The sequence below is a fragment of the Solea senegalensis genome, linkage group LG7, assembly GCF_019176455.1.
Source record: "Solea senegalensis isolate Sse05_10M linkage group LG7, IFAPA_SoseM_1, whole genome shotgun sequence".
NCBI lineage: Eukaryota > Metazoa > Chordata > Actinopteri > Pleuronectiformes > Soleidae > Solea > Solea senegalensis.
Genome location: NC_058027.1, coordinates 25,489,938 through 25,514,223, shown reverse-complemented (window position 1 = coordinate 25,514,223; position 24,286 = coordinate 25,489,938). Strand labels below are relative to the sequence as shown.

General features: G+C 41.2%; 1 protein-coding gene across 7 annotated transcripts in view; it reads right to left on the bottom strand.

Moving 5' to 3' along the window:
• Positions 1-1,108: 1,108 nt before the first annotated feature.
• lmo7b (LIM domain 7b) overlaps positions 1,109-24,286 on the bottom strand; it is a 36,500-nt gene continuing 13,322 nt past the window's right edge. For 2 of the 7 annotated variants that reach the window (XM_044030258.1, XM_044030257.1), the window contains 24 exons: positions 22,547-22,660; positions 22,309-22,456; positions 20,864-21,005; positions 15,946-16,005; positions 15,113-15,281; positions 14,256-14,392; positions 13,923-14,103; positions 13,251-13,844; positions 11,955-12,284; positions 10,562-10,676; positions 9,759-9,920; positions 9,480-9,655; positions 9,334-9,400; positions 9,170-9,229; positions 7,508-7,533; positions 7,079-7,186; positions 6,910-6,999; positions 5,740-5,915; positions 5,540-5,584; positions 5,349-5,401; positions 5,099-5,273; positions 3,800-3,994; positions 2,240-2,336; positions 1,109-2,107 (listed from right to left, as the gene is read on the bottom strand). In XM_044030258.1, coding sequence (XP_043886193.1) covers positions 2,054-2,107; positions 2,240-2,336; positions 3,800-3,994; positions 5,099-5,273; positions 5,349-5,401; positions 5,540-5,584; positions 5,740-5,915; positions 6,910-6,999; positions 7,079-7,186; positions 7,508-7,533; positions 9,170-9,229; positions 9,334-9,400; positions 9,480-9,655; positions 9,759-9,920; positions 10,562-10,676; positions 11,955-12,284; positions 13,251-13,844; positions 13,923-14,103; positions 14,256-14,392; positions 15,113-15,281; positions 15,946-16,005; positions 20,864-21,005; positions 22,309-22,456; positions 22,547-22,660 — 3,474 coding nt within the window. In that variant the 3' untranslated portion in view covers positions 1,109-2,053. Of the gene's footprint in view, positions 2,108-2,239; positions 2,337-3,799; positions 3,995-5,098; positions 5,274-5,348; positions 5,402-5,539; positions 5,585-5,734; positions 5,916-6,909; positions 7,000-7,078; positions 7,187-7,507; positions 7,534-9,169; positions 9,230-9,333; positions 9,401-9,479; positions 9,656-9,758; positions 9,921-10,561; positions 10,677-11,954; positions 12,285-13,250; positions 13,845-13,922; positions 14,104-14,255; positions 14,393-15,112; positions 15,282-15,945; positions 16,006-20,863; positions 21,006-22,308; positions 22,457-22,546; positions 22,661-24,286 lie in introns of those variants that run through there. The other 5 variants (XM_044030259.1, XM_044030261.1, XM_044030262.1 and 2 more) reach the window with 5 other exon arrangements.

Genomic DNA, 24,286 nt, shown 5'->3' with positions numbered 1-24,286 from the left:
ACAAATACTTATTAAACATAATAATTAAAAACGTTCATAACAAAATGGCTTCCACAGTAATGTTATGAAATATGACGCTTTCCAGACGGAATAGCAAAAAAAAAGGAATTTTAAGAGTTCGAAAGACACATCTTGAGTTTGTTTGCAGTTTCCGTCCAAATTCTGAATGATATAATTAGAGATTTCAAAATTGAACAACTTTTTTCCATGTTTCCAAAGGATGGAATGTTTTTTTTTTACGTTTACACCAAAATAACAGGCATCAACAGTCCCATTGTTTGGCAACCGTCCCTTGAGAACCACGATCACGCTTATTGTTCACTAAATACTTAACATTTTCACCTATAGCTGCACGTGTTGCTCGTATTCCAATAAATAGAAACAATGACCATGTACGGTCATTACAGCGTTGCTAAAACAGGAAATGTGATTTGCACAGTCACACTGTTTAGTCACAATAGTCACTTTTCTTTTCCCCCCCTCCACATGTCACCGTTACTATTGCTGAACAGACGACCACGAGCTCCTGTTTAACTTCGGATGTCACTTCCCCAATTTTCAAAAGGTCAGAGGAGGAGGTCTCTCTCTTCCCTTTTGTCAATTAAACCTCCACAAACACAAGCTACACTACACACGATTCTCACAAACGCTCATTTCATCAAAAGGCAACGAGATTTGAGAGACACGGGCGTTGATTTTATGACTATAAATGGAGACTTCACAAGCACATAGTGTTTATGTGAATGTCAAAAAAAAAAAAGCTTTACAGTCGTGTAAAAAAGCAGATTTCCTTATTTGAGAGGAAAAGTTTAAACCTCCACTGCAGATACTAATATATGAAGTGATATCTCTGTGGGAATGTTCCATTTCAAGATAAGAAGGCTCTGTTTGACAAAACTGTATATATTGTATATACTGTATATACATCGGGAAAAAGAATAAAGTGGGAAGTTGTTTTCCTATTTGGACAAAATACTTTTTTAAACAGAAATAAACATGATCAAACTACATAAACTTCATTTTCCTGGTCTAGTATTTTCATGTATTACTTTTGTGTCATTGCATTTCATTATTTGTACCCTGTAAAGAAAACCAAAGCACTTTAAACTGTTATTAAAGGTGTTTTTTTATTGTTGCCGTTTCTTACTGCAGAGAATTCAGGCCAATTTTATAATCAGAGAAGTTTTCATACATTATATAAACTTCACTCTATCATTTTATTCTAATGAATTTGTCTTTAACGAGTCATTTTATTCCACATTTCCATTTTTAGTCATCGTGCATTTGCATGTCTTTCACCGTGTCGTATTATGTACTTCATTTATTTTATGACGTGTCCTCCGCCTGGCAACAATCAAATTCCCCACATTGGTATAATAAAGTTTGATGGTGATGATAAAATAAAAAGGGCAAAAATACCGTGTGTTCTTTGTCCAGTATTGTTGTAAAACATGCAAACGACGCATCTTTCAAGCTGCACAACCACCACCACAGTTTTAATGTTTCCAAACACATCATTTCGCAAATGTCTCCACATTATTCTAATGTTAGGACCTCAACACCTTCCTTTATTTAACCATGAGACCAATGACGCCATCATGTGGTGCATAAATGAACAGCAAACAAATGCATACTGCAGCTAATGTTCAGTGCACTTTATTTAGAAAAAATATTTCAGCTAAGAACCATTTTTTTAACGTGACAAATACATAAATAACCTATTGATTTTCCCCCCCCCAGTTGTGCTCTTGGTGATGAGATTTCAACAGAACAGAGTGCGTCAGTACGAGATTTAAACTGTGCCACCAAAACATGAAATAACTGAGACATTTAATGCACTTTTAGGGAAAGATCAAAAGATAACACAGAGATAATACGACAACCATTAAAATAAAACACTACCACTTTATTTCATATATTAATCTAAAGGTTTCCTCAAAATAAAAAAGGAACTATGTGGATTCAGAGTGTCAAGATTTCATAATCACAGACTTTTACAGCTTGGCCGTGTGGACGGTGTTTCCACTTTGTTTCCAAAAGGTTTTCCGGCTGCTTACTCTGTAATCTGGAGTACAGCGTGTTGGTCACACAGAGGCGACACAGGTGTCTAAAAAAATGTCAATACAACAGATTGTATCGTGATTTTGAGAGAGAGAGATGATTGACAGGAACGATGTACAGAAAACTGAGTGAGAGACAGAAACACGACATCCGTCGTCTCACCGGGACTGATACTCACACTGGAGTGGGACACGGCAGAGCTCACAGTGGGGCTTCTCGTGTCAAACCTGGGCTCCAGTTTCCGTTCTTCTGAGATGTCGGAGGCGGACCACACACTGAGGAACGAGGACAAAAAGACTTAAAAACATCAAAGTCGAGCTCTTTCCAGGCTCAAAAACCAAAGCAAGTGTCAATTTTATTCACCGTTACCACACTTAAAATTGATGTGATGCTCCCAGCGCTTGTGTTAATTGTGTTGTGTCATAGTGAGAAAAAGCACAACTAACTCTGAAACACGTAGAACAACAGACTTCCATTGTGGCACAGAAGGTACATCATATTTTCATTCAAGGATTTTCAAGGGCCTACACGTTGTATAGTATTGCAATTCACTTAAAATATTAAAGGGACTTTAAAAAAGTACAAGTAACACAGCTGCAGCTGGTGTTCCATCACGACACCATTAAAAGGAGAAGCACAGCCACCTTGGTTAAAGATCGATAATGGGCTGCAACTTTTCAATCATCAATTAATCCCTCAATTATTTTTTTATTTACTTTATTTTTATATACTTTATTCATTCCCTTAGGGAAATTCTTTCTCTGGATTAAAGCCATTCCTCTACTGAGAACCTTCCTAGAATTAGGAGCAGTGGGCAGCCACTGAGCAGTGCTCCTTATTCTAGGAAGCAATGGGGTTAATAATGTCTTATTTTGTCCACAAACAGAAATATTTTCGGGATTTATTTTTGTGTTACATGGTGGGAAGAAACCAGAACATATTCACTTTAAAAAAGCAGAAAAATTAGACCTTTTATTAATCAATTTAGTTTTTTTTTTTTTAAATAATAGTTAATAAATTATCAAAATAAATTCTAGGCAGAAAATCTCACTTTCACATTCTATGACACTGGAGTGTGCGAGCAAAAACATGTACTCAAGAACAAACTGTGGCTACAAATGTCACCAAATTAGAGGAAAATGATTTCAATGGCATCTTGAACTTTGACCTTGACACAGACATATGATGCAGAATATGAAGTGTGAGCAAACACAGGTTTGTTCCTCTCCTCTGGTCCGAGTAATGACATTATTTAGGCACCACAGCGCACCCCACTGACCAAGACTGGGAACTGCAGTCCTTTGCATTAACTGACTTGATGGTTTATTTGGTTTGACCTGTGTTTTGTTTCTCGGTTAATGTTTAAGTTCACAGGAGAGAATCTATAATCTTTAAAAGATGCTGTAAGACAGTAATATCTGAACTTACTGTAAATATGCATTCTATGTTTATTAATAAATATAACTGCTGTGTGTGTGTGTGTAACATGTGGAGCAGTGGACTTTGACATCTCCATGTTAATGAGCATATGTTTTCTAAACCTGGGCTCCTGTGGTATTTCTCTCTTCATCTCTATTTCGACTCTTAATGTGAAAAATGTGACCACTGCGGCAGACACTGTACCCAGATAGGAGGCACAAGACTGAATCCAGCAAGCACCTCCAGTCAGACCGATAAAGACTAAAAGAAATGCATCTAATCTCGACATCCACCACTGAGCTTTATATGAATTACTCGCCTGTTGCCGTGATAAGGCACGTCCATGGATGCAGCATGTTTCCGGGAGGAAATTCCTCCGGTGCTGTAGCGGGAGGACGCGTTCCTGCTCGGAGCGCAGTAACCCGCGGCCGCAGAGTGTGGACGCGGGAGACCGAACGTGGCTGCCGAGACCGGGGACTGGCGCAGAGTATCCAGGAAGTCCAGAGACTCGTACCTGCAAGAGAAGGAAGACATCATAGTGGACAAAACATCGCTCTATAAGAACGAGGAACGTCTGTCCGGCAGTTTTGCTCGTCGGACTTCAAACTTGGCAGGTGACTTCCTCAGGGAAGGATACATGAACACCGTTTTTTTTTTTTTTTGACCGAATTTGCACCAAAAGTATTTGTTTTTGCAAATAAAATGTCATTTTCATAAGGAAGGTTTTTGTAGGTAACTGCACTGCTGGTTTCAGGGCTACCACACCTTGGTTGACATCAAATTTAAGGACCTTTCAAGGACTTTCCAGGACCAATTCCTTCAAATTCAAGGACGTTTTTTTTTTTAAAGCTGAGAAGTTGCACGTCAAAGTCAACATGTGGTTATTACGGTAATTTTATCTCACTGCACATGGTTCCCATTTATTGGAGTTGAAAGTTTTTATTTTAAATATATATTCTATACTTAACACACAAAATCTGGTGTTCATGCACAACTAGGGACGGAGACATTTACCTAAATATCAACTTCATTGCTTTCTTGCACAGAATTCAAGCATTTTCAATGACCCCCATGTCTATTTAGGGCGATTTTCAAAAAGGATCTCGAGGAGACTTGGGAACCATGTGCTTTAACCTTTATGTGACAGGGGCAGAGAGAGCAGGGCTGAATGTGCCTGACCATACAGTAGCACTTTACTGCACTAATGCATCACAGTTATATGAAAGGCTGAACTGAAGGAAAAGCAATGAGTGACTTTGAGTGCTTTCAACAGCCTGGTCCCAGAGTTTACGGCCACTTTAGAGGACAATATGTCCAAAGAAAAGGAAAAACAAATAATGGCACTCTGACGCCATTATTACTCCCACTGGTAAATGAAAGTTTAAGACAGAGTTCAACTGCGACGCCCCCTCACGTCAGCTTTCCGGCTCAAAAAGTCAGACAAAACTGTGACACAGGATTCCAAAATGGCTAGACAACAGCTAACCCGAAATATTATGTTTGTTTTATTCTAACTAACTAAACACGCTCAAACTCTGAGGTGACGCCACCTCTAGTTCTGACTTCTGATGCAGATTGAAAGCACCATCACTTCACCGAAGCGACAAAAAGATCGCACCTCTTCAGCGGAGCCCCGACACCGACCGGCTCCTTGTAGAAGCTGCCGCTGCGCTGACGTATCCAGCTGTTGTCGGTGAGGAGCTGGGTCCTTTTCTTCATCTCCTCCAAGATCTGCTGCCTTTCCAGCTCCACCTTAGACAGCGACTGTGCCGCTTTGGTTTTCCTCTGATCACCTGCAACCATCACAGTAGGTTAGCGTAGGTTCAGATCCCGGTCCATCCACAGAGCACAGTGACAGAGACACAAACCTCTTTTCTGTTTGTGGCAGCCGGCTAATGCTGAGGTGGACAGAGACTTTGCCCTAAGAAATACAGACAGACAAAATCCACATTATTCTACAAAACTAAACTCAACTGGTTCGCAAGCAGACGTCGCCTTCAAGGCAGCTTTTTAAAAGAAAAAAGAAAATAAGGGGAAATGGAGCTCATTTTGTTCTGACCTGTGCGCAGGAGACAGCTGAGCAAAGCCACAAGAATCCACAGCCCTGAGGTAAAAACGTGAGCAGCATTAAAAGCCCAGCACATGCAGCAGGAAGCACAGCACACTCAGCAGTTAAAATAAATAAATAAATAAATAAATGAATAACACGTCAAAGGATTTGCAGAAAGTGTTTTTACACTTTTATGTTCTTTACTTTACCAGTCATGTTCCGTGTTCTTGTCACTCTGACGTCCACGTGCATGAACGTCACTCATGGGTTTGGATCCCGCGTCTTCTTTCGGCTCATCTCTGTCAGGTGTCGGCTGTTTTTTCTCGCTGGCTTTGTGAGTCTGTGTGTTCACCTGCAGGTGTGTGCCGACGGAACCGCTGTTCTGCTTCAAATACACACACACACTTAAAATTTGGCACCGTTTGCAGCTCTCCATTAACATAAACCACAATGTAAAATCTTAGCAGGTACCTATACAAGCCTACTGGACATTTTATAAGATATGAGAAAAATATTTGGTACTGCTTTGCATACGGATGGCCTCCGTTTGCTCCCGGGCTATCCCGAGCCTGGATTCTGGATAATCACGGAATGCCCCCTCCCCCCAAACACCTGACCCGTCTGCTTTCATGCTTCAGAGGGACGGTTTATGGAAATTTGGACACCATAATCTTCACTTCCCTAATTCCACGGTGACTTTGGTGCTCGCGGGTATTGTCCTTTAGTTCGCCTTCAACTAAAACTGTGATCGCGACCTTGTTGTTATCTGAATTGTTTGGATTATTTATCCGTTTGTACTGAGATGTTGTTTCTTAATTGCATCTCATTCATGAGTGTCGCTGTACCTTGCTGCTTGTCCAGACCAGTGTTTTGCCATTTTTTTTGTTTTAGAGAAAATAAACTATGTTCATGTGTTAAAAACAACCAGCATTGGTTCCACTGGGACTCCATTATTAGGGAAATTAGGAACCAAGACTCTGATTAATGAAAACCTCATTCTTGGGGAGCAATAAAACGTGCTTTCTGGGCTAAATTTATGAACCCAATATCTGATATAATTACTTTGAAACGTGTTATGTCAACTTTTAACTCAGAGTGATCCATAAATTACTTCTACACGCATTATTTAGACGGCGTCTAGATTATTGAGATTTCGTTTTACCAGTCTGCCAAAAAAACTTTCCTCATTTATAAGATTTTAAATAATTTATTCCCCTCTTATTCAAGAGCTCTGGTGAAACTTAAAACGTATCTTTTTAATATGGCTTTAAATATCTAATAATAACAATTTTTTCTTTCATTGCATGTTTTTATTTGATTGTGGGCACATATCTTTGCATGAAATGTGCTATATAAATTAAATCAATATAAAACTTTACCTGTGACTGTCTGCACGCGTCCCCCCCTGCATCTCGCTGTGCCCGCTGCCACTCGGCTTCAAGCCTCTCCTGATCTCGCTGGTATTGCTCCTGAGAGGAACGTGGGGTTATTTAGATGAATAGGGGGAATAAAACTCCTCAGTGTGAGGGCGCTGTGTCGAGACTGCACCTGTAGGAGGCGCTCCTGCTCTTCCTGCCACTTCTCCTGACGCCGTCGTTCCTCCTCGCGGTCCCACAACGAGCTGGATGAGGCGGGGCTGAGGGATGGCACCTGAAGCTGAGGATGCACACACACACACACACGCAGAGCTCCAAAACTGTGCACTTTACCTGGTTACACTGATTTGGACAGCCTTATCCATAACCAGTAAATACCTAACCCTAACCTTAACCTAACCACAATTCACATCTTGAGCCCTAAACTCCTCAGAAATGAGGTTCTGCCTCATTAGGTCCAAGTTTGTGTCTCGATGAGGACTGCTGGTCCCGACAAGGTCAGTGTTTATGCCGGAAAAATGTCCTAATACAAGTACACACACACGCACACAGACATAGCTTGTGTTTGAACATGCATAGATGAGGCATTATGGTAACTTACATCAGATATTGCAGACTCTGAGCCTCCTGTGTGAGGAAAAAGACAAACATGACACAAGCTGATTGGGATTAATATCACAAAAGGTCACATACAAAGGCTGGGGACACTTTAGCAGAGAGTGCTAAAGTGCTGTTTTTTTTAAATGCATAATAAATCTCTGCTTTTATTTCCCCTCACAGGGGTGACACGTGAAAAAAGTTCCCCCAGACTTTGTAAATCCTACTGATCCCGGACCAATCTGCAGCATTCTTCTGTAAAATCTGGATTTATTCTCTCGCAGATTCACAGACTGTTGACACAGCATCGGAAAGCAGTTAAGCATCTTGGCTCAAGGGCATGCACGCACGCACACACACACACACACACACACACACACACACACACGCGCTGAAGGAGGTGAAATCAAAAGCAGGGACTTTCAGAAAACTAGTCGATGAAGTGAAACCAAAACACAAGCACCGCAAAATGTCACGGGACAAACGCGACCGTGCCGGCAAGAATTTGAGCGGGCCGTTGTCACAGACTACCAAGTACAGTTAAAGAAGTGCACGGCACGCAGTGGAAAAACCATTTACCACACAAGTAAACCCATGAGCTGAAGCCTGCAGAGCCTGAAGAGAGAAGCCACACGTCTGATTAAATAAAAACCACAAAAGGACAGCATTACAGCATCGGTAAGTCACTGTGCATAAGAATAAGGAAGTTACTAATTAAAACTGAGTCAGATAAATATGCTTTAAGTATTATTATGGGGGTATGTGTAACTGAGAAGTACCTACAAAGACTTGAATTACTACCAGACCTGGTCCAGTAGATTGGTTTGGCCGACAGCCACAACGCAGCAGCAACGGCTACAGAGTGATACGTTCTTCATTACGTGCAATAAAAGTGCTTGTTTTCACCATTAAATGCCTCAAATTGCTATTGTAAGGGTCAGAATTAGCAAGGACTCAACTCTCACTTTGAATGGTCACAGGGACTCGAGAGTTGTTGCAGGAAGACAAAGTGAGAGCCAGAGATGAGACACTGCTGGAATTATTTCTCAGTAGGCTCCGAACTCTTCCTGAAACAACTCTTTACGTCTCCTGGGAATTCTTAGGAGTCTTGAGCAGAAGTCGATCGCCACATTGCGAGTCGTCTGTTGCCAGATTGTTGCCCACGTTTACGCAATGTCGAGGCACTCGTCGAGGACATAAGGAAGAAAGTCAGAGTTCCCCCCCAAGGATTACACTGTAGCCGCGCTGTCGAACCGTTTCTAACCGGAGCAGTTCTAAAAGTTTTTGAAGTACAATTCACGTACACGCCCACAGATGCCATTCAGTCACTATGCAGGTTCAGTGTGTAACATTAGGAGGGTGTTCTGGCCAGAAGCTCGTGTGAATAATCGCTTTAAAATAGAATCATTTGTTGTTGTAGCCTTTAAATAAGCCTTTTATTATCATTGTTATTTTATTTATTATTATATGTGAGGCAAGGGCCCTGTCATAATGCAAACAAAGAATGACATGTGTGGGAAAGAGGGGAGGGAGTACTACACATATTATAACCTGCAGTCTCACCATAAGATGTCATTAATCCTTAAAGAATGGAACTTTAAACCATTTAACCAAGCCAAGCAGAAGCCACCAGAGCTATTGCGCAAGGAAAAGTGTAAATTTTTACCTTCATGTTTGAAAAACTCTGCCCTCCTTTCCTGATTTTTCATAACAATTTTACTATAATCTACATGCAGCGGGGAAGGATGAGAGAGTCCGTTAAGCAAATACAGTATGCGAGGAGTTACTCCTACAGCAGATGTTTGCCACTTTTCTGACGTCCGCTATTACCTTTACTTCTGGTCGTCTTCCTGTGGTTGTCTACAAGCCCTCCATCCATGACTGTATCTTGTACAACCTGTGGGCAGGTGAGAGAAAACTGAGATTCACCCGACGACATCACTTCCTGGCTTAAACTGTGCAAAAATATGGCTTACATTGTCCGCCTGCCCGTTGAATTTCAACGCTTGGGCGACTGCGGGGTCTGTGGAGGCGGCGCTGTTGGCATGGTGATCGGCACAACCTCTCAGCACAGGTGCCGCCGCGGTCAGATTGAGGGTCACCCGGCCGTGGCCTGGCTGGGCGTGATGACTCCCCTCAGTGCTGCTCCAATCTAACGACAACAAGCAGCCATTGAAGACGACAAAAATTATTTCAAGGTGGTGGCAAAAGACACTACCCCTCTGCCCTTTCTTTCTTCACGCTCATTATATTACCCTTGTTGCCATAGCGTCGTATGTCCATCGTTAGACTGCCGCTCTGCAGGGCAGATGTCATTTTATCCTTCCACTGGTCGTAGTTCAGGAGTGCCACCGCCGCGCCATCGACCGCCACGATCTCATCGTCCACACACAGCTGGCAGAGCTCTGCTGGACTGCCTGAGGAGGGGAGAGGGAGGGGGGGGAGAAAAAGAAGAAGAAAAACAAGATAAGAGCATGGACAGGAACGTTACAGAGGGACAGGCTTCAGGAAATATACGCTCGGCACAAACTGAGAGACGAGGCTGCTGAAAAGTAGGCCAGTAAAGCAAAACTGCACAGCAGCGAGTTAAGTGACACCTCTCTCACATCTGATTAAACATTTATGGCCGAGTTTTAAATCACACATGACGCATCTAGAGTGTGTGCGGGAGGTGAAAACTACCCAAATTATCATTTCTCCTCTGGTGTATGTGATTATTATGAGCAGTTTGGACAATAAAAGGTCTATCATTTTTTTTGCACATTTCCCGTCCTTTCTCCGCCGCGCGATCATTTCGACTCGAGCGCTTGACCCACTAACATTATACATATCTCTATTCTGTAAATGTGAACTGTCAGGTTTGCGCGTTGCCGCTGTTGTAAGTGCAGACTCACGACAGTTACACGAGCACAATGCACCCACGTTATCGCCGTCCGTCGCCGACTCTGTTCGTGTTTCTACGACATCCAGCGACCTAATCACCACACTATTTCAGCCCGACGTCGATTTATTATTCATGTAGCAGTAGAGAGTTAAATATATAAGAAAAATGTCTTACCGGGTTGAACAGATTTTACTCTCACGCCTGCGGAGTCCCAGTGAGTTTGAAGACCAAAGTCTGGTCTGCTGTGGGGTTTGAGTGTGAGGCTCACCCTCATGTTACTGTGATCCACCTGAAACACACAGGTAAAGGTGACACCCTACGATCCAATGTCATGCTCTTCCTGGGGGAAATCAGAGACGTTAGAGTCGTGCTACACAAATATAGTAAGAGACACACACCTCGTCTACTACAATCATGCCTGGAGACTGGGTCAGGATCCAGATTTAGGTTACAGGAGTTGTTTTCTTTTTTTATTGCTGTATAAAATTCCTTTCATTAATTTTTTTTTCAGTTATGTGTAAGCATTTTCAAATAAAAGGCCTAAAATTAAGTAGTGATTTATTCATCAATTTATTGAAATCTTACAAATGCTGGTTTTCTCATTCAAAATAATTTTTGCTGTTACAGAAATGGCAAAATATTAAAGTGAGAAGTCTAGAGCTGAAACAATTACTCGGTTAATCTATTATTTATCGATCACTAAATGAATCGCCAACTTTTCGTCACCACTAAAACTTTGTTTCAGCTTCATTCGAGAACATCATCAATAACCAGGTTTGACAAACACTGATCAAGGTATTTTTATGGATTAATCGATTAATCGTGAAAATAATCAACAGATTAATCCATTATGAAAATAATGGTTCATTGCAGCTCTAAGTAAGTCATTTTATTTTAATTACAGATGTTACAAATACATAATGGGTGGTTGCATTTTTTGGGAAAACTCTAGATGGGCCTTTCTCCTCTACATCATTTACTCATGACCAGTTGATGTAGCACACTGATTATTGTCTGCTTCTTTTTTGCTCCTCCCTCTAGTGGTTACCACAGTGAATCATCTGCCTCCACCTTGGCCTATCCCTCGTGTCCTCGTTCAGAAAATTCCAACAGTTTCTTAAAGCTGAGAAGTTGCACGTCAAAAGCAACGTGTGGTTATTACGGTAATTTCACTCTCACTGTTGCAGGAAGTCCGTGAATCAGCGAGAGTTGGAAAAATACCTGTACTTAGTTTAAATGTTTTGGACATTGAGACAAAACTACAGTATTCTTTCTAAATAAAACATTTTGTTTTTTTCAAAATGGGCAAAAGCACTTTCTTACAAGATCATTTTCTGGCTCTTTTATGGTTAAAATAAGTAAAAATAATGATTTGTGATATCATTAATTGGTAAGCTCTTTCTGTAAGCAAGGATGTTGCCAACAGGACAAACCCATTCCAATGAAAACACAACACTGGTGGAGGTAACAAACCCTCATCCAAGAGATAAAGATTACAATGTTGACAGTGCATTAATATACACACAGCAAGCTGTGTACTGAAATGAATACCGACAACAAATAATACCTTTGTAGAAGGCAGAGCTGAGCTTTTGTAGTGATGGTTTGACTTGAAGTTTGAATTGGGTTGCGGTCGTGGCTGGGTTTGGATGGAGGAATGATGGTCATCTCTGTTGGTGTTGAAGGCCTGGCTGGAGAGAGCGGCCACTTTATTCTCCTCCTCCTCCTGCTGCTTGCCATTCTGCTTCGTCTGGTTGTCTTTCTTCTCTCGGATCCAAGCCTCGTACTGACTCCTCAGATGACTCGCGGCAGACTGCCTTTTCAGCAAAGATTTGGTGGGTGAAGGAAGAGATTCTCCGTTGTCACAATTCAACAGCAAACCACAGTTGTCATCCACCTGGAGACGACGAGAAAGGGACAATACAGAGAGATACCATTCAAAACAGCTTGCTATTTGATGTCCAGCAAACACCGGGCATTAATGGAAATAAAGATGTGTGAGCCTGTAAGTGAGTTGACACTGTTGCATATGCTGCGGCAGCATTTCTATTATTAATGAGGTGGGAGACCCAAGAAAGCAAAGGTAACACAAGCTCACTGACGTTTAGCACATGCAGCATGTGCCCACTCACACAAAACAGGAGATGCTTTTATTGTACCAACTAGAGAAAGCACTCAACAATCCTCCACCAAGGCCACTCGGTTTTCACACCGTGTCAGTACACTCGTATCTTGCGAGGATAACAACTGTTGATTCTGCACACTATCACCAATATTTGGGCTTTTTGACCCTCTTCACTTACTGAATCATGTCGCTTGATGAAAACAACTAGATAAAATCTATGTGGCTGGTTCCTGAGAGCTAAACATCCAGAGAAGCTGGGGACACACTACACACTTCTCAATCTTGCAGTGTGTCCCCCAGCTTAAGACAAACTACTGATCCTTTTCAGGGCTTTCCCTTGATTTGGTTTATCTTGGTTATGTTCTCAACCTTCACAAAGTGGATCTAAAGCCCAGCTGTGCCCACAGCACCCTCTGCTGGATTTATGCGGTAACTTCAGACAGTCACGCTTCTAGGCTGTATATTTTGAACTCAAATGAGTTGGGTTTTTTTTAGGTGGTATGCCCTGGTCCAAAATGTTGGGAATAATCTTCCCATTTTCAATGGGCAAAACTGTAAAAAAAGAAAAGAAAAGAAAATATCATCAAAAACTCATTGGATTTGAATGAATGGTGCATGTAAGCACATCAGACACTCTGCCTCCAAATCCATAATCTGGATGCCTTATGTTAATGTAAATTTAACACATGAGGACTCATTTAACAAGTTCAGATGTCATGGTGTAGACCGTTCACTCACAGTGCACACTCTCGGCAGTGACGACACCCTTGACGGCTTTGTTCCATAGGGTCTGGCTGTGATCGCAGACGAGAGACGCGACGAGCCCTCAGACCGTCGGAATCCACGGGGCAGACTGGCTGAGCCTGACCACGTCCCAGCTCTGGACAAGTACTTGTGGACTCCTGCCGCCTGGTCGCCTTTATCTTTCCCCACAAATGGTTCCCAAGTTTTCTTGTGGCTCTCCTCTTCCTGGGACTTGGGGTTCTGGTGGGACATATCCACTGGCGTAACAGCTGCTGTCTGATTAACTGTGTCAGGACAAATGACGGAAGATATTGGATGATGGCAGAGTGGAATTTCCTTGTGATTCAACGTCATGACCAGGGTGGAAATTTGGCTTGAAAAAACAGTTTCGGGCCGAGCCAGTTCAGGTGTGGGCAAGAAAGGAGCCGCGCTACCCTGGACTTTGACTTGAGTCTGTGAGCTAAAAGGGTAGTCAGGGGAAGGAGTGGTAACTGCTGAATTTATGAGGCCTGAGGCCAAGGAGGAATAGTGGGCGTCCTCCCCCAAGATGATCGCATCAGAAGCAGGCATGGCCCCAAGTGACGATCCCTGGGGAGAAATAAGTCAACAATTTCTGCAGTGAAATAGTACGTAATACACTCATTACTTCCAAAGGGTTACATTTACCTGTGTGTGGGTTGAATTATAGGGAACAGTTGAAGCCGTGGGGGAGAATGGCGCCTCAGTGGCGTAGCTGCGGGCCAGCAGAGCTCGAGTGTGAGGTCGCAGAACAGAGCTTGGTGATTTTGACGTAGGGCGGAGTGAAGACGGGGGGCAGGTGTTATTCTTCCGTGGCGACTGCTGGTCTCTGAGGAATTGGTATGTAAGAGAAGAGGGGCCAATGTAATAAAGGATGCAGAAAACGGTGGAGGTGGGGGTGTGAGGGGGTGGGGTCATGTTACAGGACTTCAACGTAGCTTTTCATGCATAAAGGCTCTGAAAGTATAAGCAGGGCCGTACCTCTTTAATGAGTCAGTCTTGGCAAAGTTGGTCACGGCCGCATTGGTCATCTGGCTAATGACGTGCTCTCTGTCTTGTGACTTCCTGCGGAGGTCAGACTTGAAGCTCGTGCGACGATTCTTCCACTTTGTGAAGTCCTGAAACAAAAACCAATAAAACTTGTGTTTGTTGTTCATATACAACTGCAATATAAGGCATTTTTTTTAAACCCATTATAAATGTTTAATCCATGTCATTATACTTCCATTCTGCGGTTCTTTCATTGTTTGGCATAAATTTAATCATCCTTATGTTCCAGCAAGTGGCAGTGTAACAAACTTTTTTCCGAAAACACTGCAAATATTTCTCTTTTAATGATCAGGACTTATGTAAGTTTGAAAAAAATGAATTAATCTAAGGTGAAAAGTAAGTCAATTTTTCGCTGATTTATATGGCTCGGCCATTTTTGGCCCTAAAGATGCCAAGTGTAAGTAAATTAAATTACACACGGGTTTATTACATATAAGTTTGTTTGTATAAGTTCGATAGCTTTTAAATAAAAAGTTTAGTGTTCATCGCCTTTAAACAAGATATTTATAATGTAACTTAGGCAAGGGCCTTGCTTTACAGAGGCTGCAATGTTTCCACGGCAGTCCTGACAGTGTGTGTTTTGCATTTTAAAGTTGAAGCTTACAACTCAAAGAATGACATTTGATTTTATGCAAAGGCCACAATCTTTTTTGATGCACTTGGGAAAGGGGATGGTGAGTGGAGAAGTCCTTTTAGTAAGTTACAACCAGCAGTCGGACTATTAGATGTCACTAATTCTAACACACTGGACATTTAAAAGAATGTTATGAGTTTGACTCTTGACTTACATCCTGCCACTGAGCCTCACTGTCCTTGGCAGTAACATTGCTCTTCTGCGTGTTCTCTTTATTCCACTCTCTTGCCGCGTTAGCGTCCTGCTCCACATCGCCAGTGCCGTTGTCTTTAGGAAGTTTCCGCACGGGGTAAACCATCGGGATGTCGCTGAGTGATTTGCTCCTGTTTAAAAGCCACACAAAGAAACAGAACATGGAAATGAATAATGGATACAGAATCTAAAAACAATGCCGCCGTCACTTTAGAGCGCCTTGTAGCAGAGCAAGCGTGAGGAATGTGTCAACTAGTTACTATACGCACACAATACATGAGCGGCAACGGTATTAACTGCAGCGGCACGACACATTCTGCATTCAAACAACAGAATCCTTAATCAAGTGTGAGCGGCAGTGTACCAAGCAAGTCAAACAGCGCAGCAGTATAAACGGCAACAGATGCTGCTGTCGAGATAACAACAGCTTTGACTCCACTGCTGTGGGCAACAGAGGATGTCAGACTTGTCATTCCAATAACTTACCGCAACATTTAGTGGGTGGAATATCGAAAACCTATTTATACAAATTTGATTTGAGGAAAAACCAAAGTTGTGATCACAATCAATCGTCTAAGTTTTGTCGGGAAGTCCTCCGGCAAGTTTCTGCCCAGACAATTAGCAGAAAGCGAACCAAATGCTCCATCATTAACAAGCAAAGGCGATGTTTGCGGCGTAATTTCCTTTGTAGCCAAGCTGAAAACAAACCAAAGCCAAGACACAGGCGAAGGACAAGCAAAGTAGAAAAAGACCAGAGCAGCCACTGACACCTTCTCAAAAAATGGTTGGACTCACCAAATCCAGCCAGGGTTGACCTGAACTGGTCTCTCAGGCCTGACTTGGTTTTCATACACTCTACAGAACCAAAGAAACAGACATGAAGACGCACAGACCAGAACTACCGATCCAAAATAAACTTAACACAAAAGCAGAGTTTACTGGCATAGTCTGAAATGATGAATGTGAGGATTACTAAAATATAAGACCAACTATATTTACAGAAGATTAAAGAGCCACAAACAAATATGACTAAACACACACACACACACACTGAAGAACATGTTGACAAAATTGAAATAGTGCAGAATATGTTCGTCCGTTTCTGTGACTTTTATTATTCCACAGCATCATATCATAGCACAGGTGGGTGACTGGGAAAAACATGCCCGGCACGAGCAGCGTTTATAAATAACAGGATTCTGTTATGGCTATCATACGGTACCATGAGTCATTATGGGCTAATGAGTCACTCTGCATGACGCCGTCACAGAGTCATCAGCACTATAAAAAGGTGCCGGAGTAAAACGCCAGATAATGACAACATGCGGTGCTTAGGAAAATAACCCAAAAGAGCAAAAAATTCAAAGCACATATAATTTGCCTAACAAGAAGACAAAAACATGGTTGATAAACAAGCAAGATTTGCATTAAATTATGCAAATGTGTGTCTGATAGGATACTGTTTTCCCAGTGAAAAAAAAGGTGCAAATTGCCACTGTGGCACACAATGAGATCATGAGTAGAGTAGAGCTTGCACTGTGCATCATGTGTAGTGTTTGGTGTTATGAGTGCACGGAGTATGGATCTTCAGGAGAGAGGAGGGGTGAGGGAATGATCAGGTTGAATGGCAAGGCTCTCTGATGGCGTTTGTGCCTCTATCTCCAGATGCTGCAGAGAAGTCAAACTTCTCCTCAGAAGATCTCAAAGCTTTTCGGCTACGGTCAAAGAAAAGGAAGACAAAATGAGAACAAGAACCATTTTCAAAAGTCAAGGTGGTACGGGGTTTGGAAACCAAAAAAAGAAGCAAAAATATTAAAGTTTTAGTCTGTCATCATTCCGTGTCAGTAGCACAGCACGAGCTAATCCTTTTTAATCGCACAAACTAAGGTTTAGTTTGCTTGGTGCTGTGCAGATAAGCTGTATATATAACCTGTCCAAAGTAGGTTATTTTGGTGTCAAACTCAAAAAGTGTCAAGAGTCATATTACTGCAAAAGTGTTCAAATCAGCCAAGTAATGTCCACTTGGACAATAAGCAAAATGGCAAAAACAGCTCCTGCTGTGTCTTGTATTATGCCGAGGTCAGACTTCATAACTATGATTGTATCCCGAGCCATTAAATGTAGGATTCAGTACTTGGTCACCCTGAAATCCAATCTTTTCATCCAATCATGTAATATGTCATACTTGAACCACCGTCACATCAGGGACACCTCATTACCTCCTAACAAAGTCTGGCATGTTTGATTTTTGCCTTCAACGTCATCTTGGCAACATTGTCCAAGAAGAGATCATGCTCAATCATACACGAACAAAGAGTGATACATTTGGTGTTGTTTGTGTATTATACACACCGTTTATACTGCTTTCTCGAACTTAATTATTTCCTAATCTAGATATCGGTGTGAAGAAAGTGGCAAACAGTAATGGATTCCTGTTTTGAAGCCTTCAGATTCCCAATTTGGCTGACGCCATGTTAAGGATTTACAGCCAACTATTAGATAACACCAGCTGTCAATCACACTGGTGTCCACACTGGTGAGCTGAAACGATTAATCGATTATTAAATTAATTTACAACTATCTTGATAATTGAATAATCGGTTTGAAGCTTTTTTCATGATTAAAACAATATTTTCGGATTGTTTAAGCTTCTTAAATGTGAGTATTTTCTTCATTTCTTTGCTCTGGATAACAAAGAAATCATCATTCAGGTTTGACAAAAACCGATCAACATTTTTTAAGGTTTTCTGATATTCTGAACACCAATCGATTAATCGAGAAAATAATCGACAGATTAATCGATAATCGATTATGAAAATAACCGTTAGTTGCAGCTCTAATCTTCTACTACTTTATCCTCCACATGAGGGCTGCAGGGGACGCTGTGCCAATCTCAGCTGGACAGACATAGGGCGAAAGGCGGGGTACAGACAACTATTCACTCTCACACTCGCAGCTATGATGCATTTAGAGTGTCCGATATGCCTAATCCCCCAGAACTGCACGTTTATGGACATTGGGAGGAAACCGGAGAAAACCCACGCACACACGGGGAGAACGTCATGCAGAAAGGCCCTTGTTGCTGCACAGGCAAGACTAAAATGGGAACAAAATGTACATCATTTTCTAGGTTGTCTTCAGCCAGCAAAGCAGAAGACTACATCCACTTTATATGGTCTGATGTAATCATTTTACATCTTTTGAACAACTTTCCTGTTCACACATTTTTTTGTGCTGGCCTTTTAAAAAATACAGTGCAAATATTCTGCTCCTATAAAAGGATATAAACTGTCCAGAATGAAAAATTAAATGTCGCTGCTGCTCCCCATCTCATAACATCTCACTGTCTGAATAACATTTTCAGACAGTTTTATCTAGCTCGGCCACCGTGGACACGCCCCTCTTCCTTACTGTCAGTCATCACGTACATCATGATGATTGGTTGGGTGATCTGAAAAGATTGTGTAGCCTGACATTAGTTCGGCATTAGTTTGCTTTCACACTTGCTACGTTAGCACTGCCGAGCATCAGACAGCGGTAAAAGCAGAGAACGGACCTCAAGCCGAGCATTTTACGATACCAGGGTCTTTTCTGGGAGCCCAGGTAGATTGTCCGCACGCGGGTCTCTTCCTCGGGTGTCCAATATTGGGGTAAGAAACGGTCATGGTTTGGATTAGAGGACGTTTGATGAAGAGTCTGCCACACCCGGCGGTGATACAAGTCATCGAGGACGGGGTCAGCCTCGGCGTCGTCTTCTTCCGAGTCTTCGTCGCAGAGAGCCCACTGGAGAAGCTCTTCATCAAAGACGCACTCGGCAGGCGGAGCGAGGCGGAGCCGAAGAGAGACGGGCAAATCTTCTCCGCTGCAGTAAAGAGTGGTATATCCAACATCTGTGTTTACTCACAGCTGACGGTGATGATCACAGAGGCATCACTTTGGGTGGAATAATAACGCGAAGAACCATCACAAACATCTCGAAGCTGATTCATAATTTACAAAAGGCAGAAGTGTGACTGATGATTCATTCACGGTTTATGCAAATTCACAAATTCTTTTGAGGAGAAAGGATGGGGTGACACAGGGTTCGTGTAATTTCGGAGCTGTGGAGTAGAAATGTAGTGTGGAGGAATATGAAGATAATAGCTTTCTGTCTACCTGACCCCACAGCATATTATATGGGATGCAAATCACCTCGTACCTCATGATTTGAAGATTTACACATACATATATACATATATACACACATACACAAATATCTATATATATATATATCTATATATATATATATATATATATATATATATATATATATATATATATATATATATATATATATATATATATATATATATATACTGTATATATATATATACACACACACATACATACATATATATATACATATATACACACACACATATACATATATATATATACACACACATATATACACATATATATATATACACACATATATATACACATATATATATATACACACACATATATATATATACACATATATATATATATATATATATATATACACACACATACATACACACACACACATATACATATATATATACATACATACATATACTTATATATACATATACACTGTTGCCTGTGGCTATAGACCAGTTAATTATGGATAGATCTGTATAGATACAGATAAATGAATTAATGAATTAAATTGCACGGCTAGTTCTCTTCTTTTGTAAGTCCTATAATTAACATGCATTTAAATGAATACTTCACTAGGACAGGGGTAGTATTTTTGAGAGTGGAGAAATATCTATCATTCTTGTCTTAGTCACGTGCCTACCAGTGACACTTGGTCCCGTTAACTCAATTGTTAGCAAAGATAGCGGACACGGTTTACATTCTGACATTACATTGACACACATTCAGAAATGCTAATCGGCGAAGTATTCCTTTAAATCTGAGACCACTCCATGGGCATCGGCGCAACTGAACGAAGCCAAGTAGACTCCACATACTGGACATTTTCTTAACTTCCATCGATTCACAATCATTCAAGACAAAAGCAATGCATCTTAAAAGTTAACTGTCACGTACTTCTCTAAAAAGTTACTGGACTTTTGTCGGGCACTTGTCTCGACCGCAGAAAGATGACAGGCTGTTTGGACAGATGAAGTGCTGCTTCCCCGTGGATGCAGAAAGCTGCTGATCAAACTGACCCCCTGACGTTTGTTACCCAGCCAAACACAGTCATCTGTGTTACTATGGTGACTAAAAAAAAGAGTGTGTGGCGAAGAGAAACTGACTCTGTAGAGGCCATTTGGGTTTCAAAAACCCCAGACATGATTCATCTGTAGATGAGGTTACGTCTAAAAATATAAAAATAGAGTTAAATAAAAAAAAAAGTTGTAATGTCACAAGATCAAGAAAGAAATTTGAGGTTAATAAGCTCCAAAATCAGGAATATTGTCAGTGTTTATGTGCAGTGTGCCTAGATTATTTCAATTTAATCATATATAAGTCATGAGATGTTTAAATAAAACAACTACATTTTACATTTCAATGGCTGTGAAGATTCTCACTCATCCAGATCATAGTTATCCAAAAAAAAACATTGAATCAGAGCAACTAATAATCCAGTTGCTACACATTTGTTATACATATATGTGAGTAAATTAGAACTCGCGTGTGAACTTTCTCTGTGCAGTAGCCATCATATTTACAGTACCTGGCGATGGGACTGGTGCAGCCCCTTCCATTCTCTACTTGTGCTTGTTTTCTTCGCAGCAGCGGCGCCGGGACGTGGCCTTTGTTCTGATGGAACGACGCCATTCTGAAGACCTGCTCAGCTTCCGCATCACTCCCACAACCTGCACAGACGCATGGAAAAATGAGCCGCAAAGAAACAAAAGCGCAAAAAGTACAACTTCAGATTAGAATAAATGACAGAACAGAGAAACCTTTAGTGTGGATGAGCGAGTCTTCGCACAGCTCAGCCTTTAGGGAGTTTTGTGCCAAATATTTCACCCTCTCCTGTCACACACAGAGCTTTTTTTCCATCATGGTGTGGAACTTAACACAATCTATCATTGACGCGCACCGACACCCGGCATGACCAAGTGCAGAAAAATGCAAAAAATGAAAAGGGAGAATCAGCAGCTTCTGGAGAGAAATAAAATGATCCAGTGTAACATGAGGGCAAATGGAATAAGAGGGAAAAAAAGGGTTATTATAATTCATGATTTTCTGATGAGGACATTTCTTTTTAAAAACGTATTTCTTCCACAGCAGACACAAGGCCTTTAGAAAAGTTTTTTTATTTTTTTTTATTTAACCAGGAGTAAAACTCATTGGGATTAAAAATCTCTTATGCAACAGAGTGTCCTGGCCATGACAAGGTTACAACTATTCAACCATACAACATGCAGAATACATAAAGTGCAATCAAGCAAAAACACCTACAGCCAGATGTTTCTGCCTCCAAGTCATTTAAGAACATTTTGAAAGTGTTAAATGAGAGCAGATCCTTCACTTTTGTAGGTTCTATCTAAATATCTAAATGCCTTTTTCCCCCTAGTTCAGTACAGACCCGAGCTACTGACAATAGGAATAAGTCCGGGAACTGAAGGCTGTAACTACCTGTACTTTTCTGAAGACCTAAAAGGTATAAGATGGACTTTCATTCATTCAGTGTCTACAGCTTTAACATCTACATGAGGGTCGCGGGGGTAAGCTGGCGCCAATCCCAGCTGACATGGGGCAAAAGGCAGGTCTGGACAGGAAGCCAGTTCATCGCAGGACAAACATATGGAGACGAGCGACACTTTGACACTTCTTTAGAGAGTCCAGTTAATCCAGAGAGCCCGGAGAAAACCCGCGCGCAAATCAGGAGAACGTGCAAACGCCACACAGAAACTGGGATTCTAACAGGTGACCTTACTAACTTACCACTAATCCGCCACTACGCAGACTATGTGAGCTATATAACACACCACCATGGTCCAGCACAGACTTAAAAATAAAGGTAAACGGAGCTGAAACAATTATTCGATTACTAAATCAATCGTCAACTACTTTCATAATCGAGTTAATCTACCTAACAGAAGGGGATTTCTGTTTTGGAAGTTTGTGCACCACAAACTTTTAAATAGTGTTAATGTTAATAACAAATACCTTCACTGTTTGTCTGGCGTGCGTGGGAGTCCATGGCGTCATCGTCCACAGAGTTCTGTCTCCTGTAGCTCGGTCTCACGCGCTGGGGCTCCTCCCTCTCCAGGTGCCAGTCGTCTTTTATTAAAACGCTACTGCCCTCGTCCAGGGACTGGATTTTGAAATGCAGGGTTAATATCGTAAAAAAAATAAAATAAATATATATTACAAACTGTAAAAATAACCTAGAGGGGCAGCTCACCTTGGACAAAGCCAACCCTAACAGTCCCTCAAAGGCCTTGAAGTTCAGCTGAGGACCACTATAGGAGGAGTCGAGCTGAGCTTTGCGGCCCAACCAGTAGATTGTAATCAGAACCTGAGAGAGAATAAAGACAAAAAACGTGGATGAAATGTGTTTAAACATGCATTTAAAGCAAGATTCTATCACATTTGTGATAGTATATAATCACTTTGTCTGTGGTAAGAAATAAGCAGCCCACAAGATGACAAAATCTACTCATTTTCACCTTATAAACTAATATCCCCCAAAAAATTCACTCAAATCCATCTTTATTTTAGTTGTTGTACTCGCAGTGAAAACACATTGAAGAAAAACATAAACTTCTTGACAGCGGGCCGTAAAACTCGATTTTCAATTTTAGTAAAATGATGCAAGACAAAAATGTAAAGAGCCCGCGCTTCAATGACTCGCCTCTCTGACTATAAATATCCAGAACACATGGTCAATCTAAATGTCAGCAGAAAAGACAGCCGGCGTGACAGAACAAGACTCTTTTACGCCCTTCACTCCAAAAGTGACAACAAAGTGCTGCTGTGTGTGACACCGTCATTTCACAGGCTCTCCCCCGTCAGGGAGGGGCTGGACAGAGACGTCCATCTGTCCATCTGTCTGTCTGGTGTTACTTTTTTTCACTTAATAAGAAAAAATAAAGAAAAACGCATTGAGGGAATGTTTGACAGTTAACTCATGCAACCTCGCCTGAGAGGCACCGAGAGCACATATCAACGTCTGCGTAGCTCATATTAAGACAAATTACAAAAAGGTGGAAATGGAAATATTCTGATAATCAAACACCTTTTCATATCAACATCATTTTCCAAGAGATCTAAAATGTCTACAAAAAAATATATTAAAAAAAAATAGTGCCCCCTCAAAAAAAAAAAACAATATCAACTGCATTTTCATGACAGAGGAAAAGTCAGCTCCAGTGAGATGAATTTTGTTTTAGGAATGTTCAATAATGTTCAAAATTGGCTTCTGTTGCTTTTTGTTATACAACTGTGTTTGAAAAGAGATCTTAATCTCAATGAGAGATTTGATGAATAAATACAAATAAAATGATGCACGTCTCTCACAGCATCAGCCACATGTGACAGGCCTCACCTCACATAGTCCATGGTACCGAATACAAGTGTGACGGTCACTCAGACTCACCTGTCAACCATTAGGGAAGACGGTGAGTAAAGACCGGTGAAATATCAGCCTCCAGTGGCATTTAGGATTTCATTATTGCAGCAACTTAAGCGTTTAAGACACGATTTATTTCTCATTTGCCTTGAGGGTGGGGATATATTTTTGATGGACTGCCCTTCTCCCTGACAGAGATGTAGCAGCCCATGTTGTCCGCAAACAATACGGTCTCAGACTTTCTTCATTTGTCTTAAAAAAGCCAGCGGATTAAAAAAAAAAAAAAAAATCCCAAGTAGGAGCTGAAGGGGATTTTATAGCACAATGGAATAAAAAAATGAAATGAAATTTTGCTTTCGCATTATTCTTGATCAGTCTCTGAAGTGATTGGATTAGTTAACATTTTTGATCAACCAATAAGGACTCATTTCAGGTATCCTTCAGATTTTTGTTGTATGAGGTATTGACACAAGATTAACAGGTAAAATAGATTTCAACCATTTAACAGGCTCACCTAAGCTTAGGTCACTCCCCTCACCAAAGTCCATAGAGGAATTGTGTCATTTTACATCA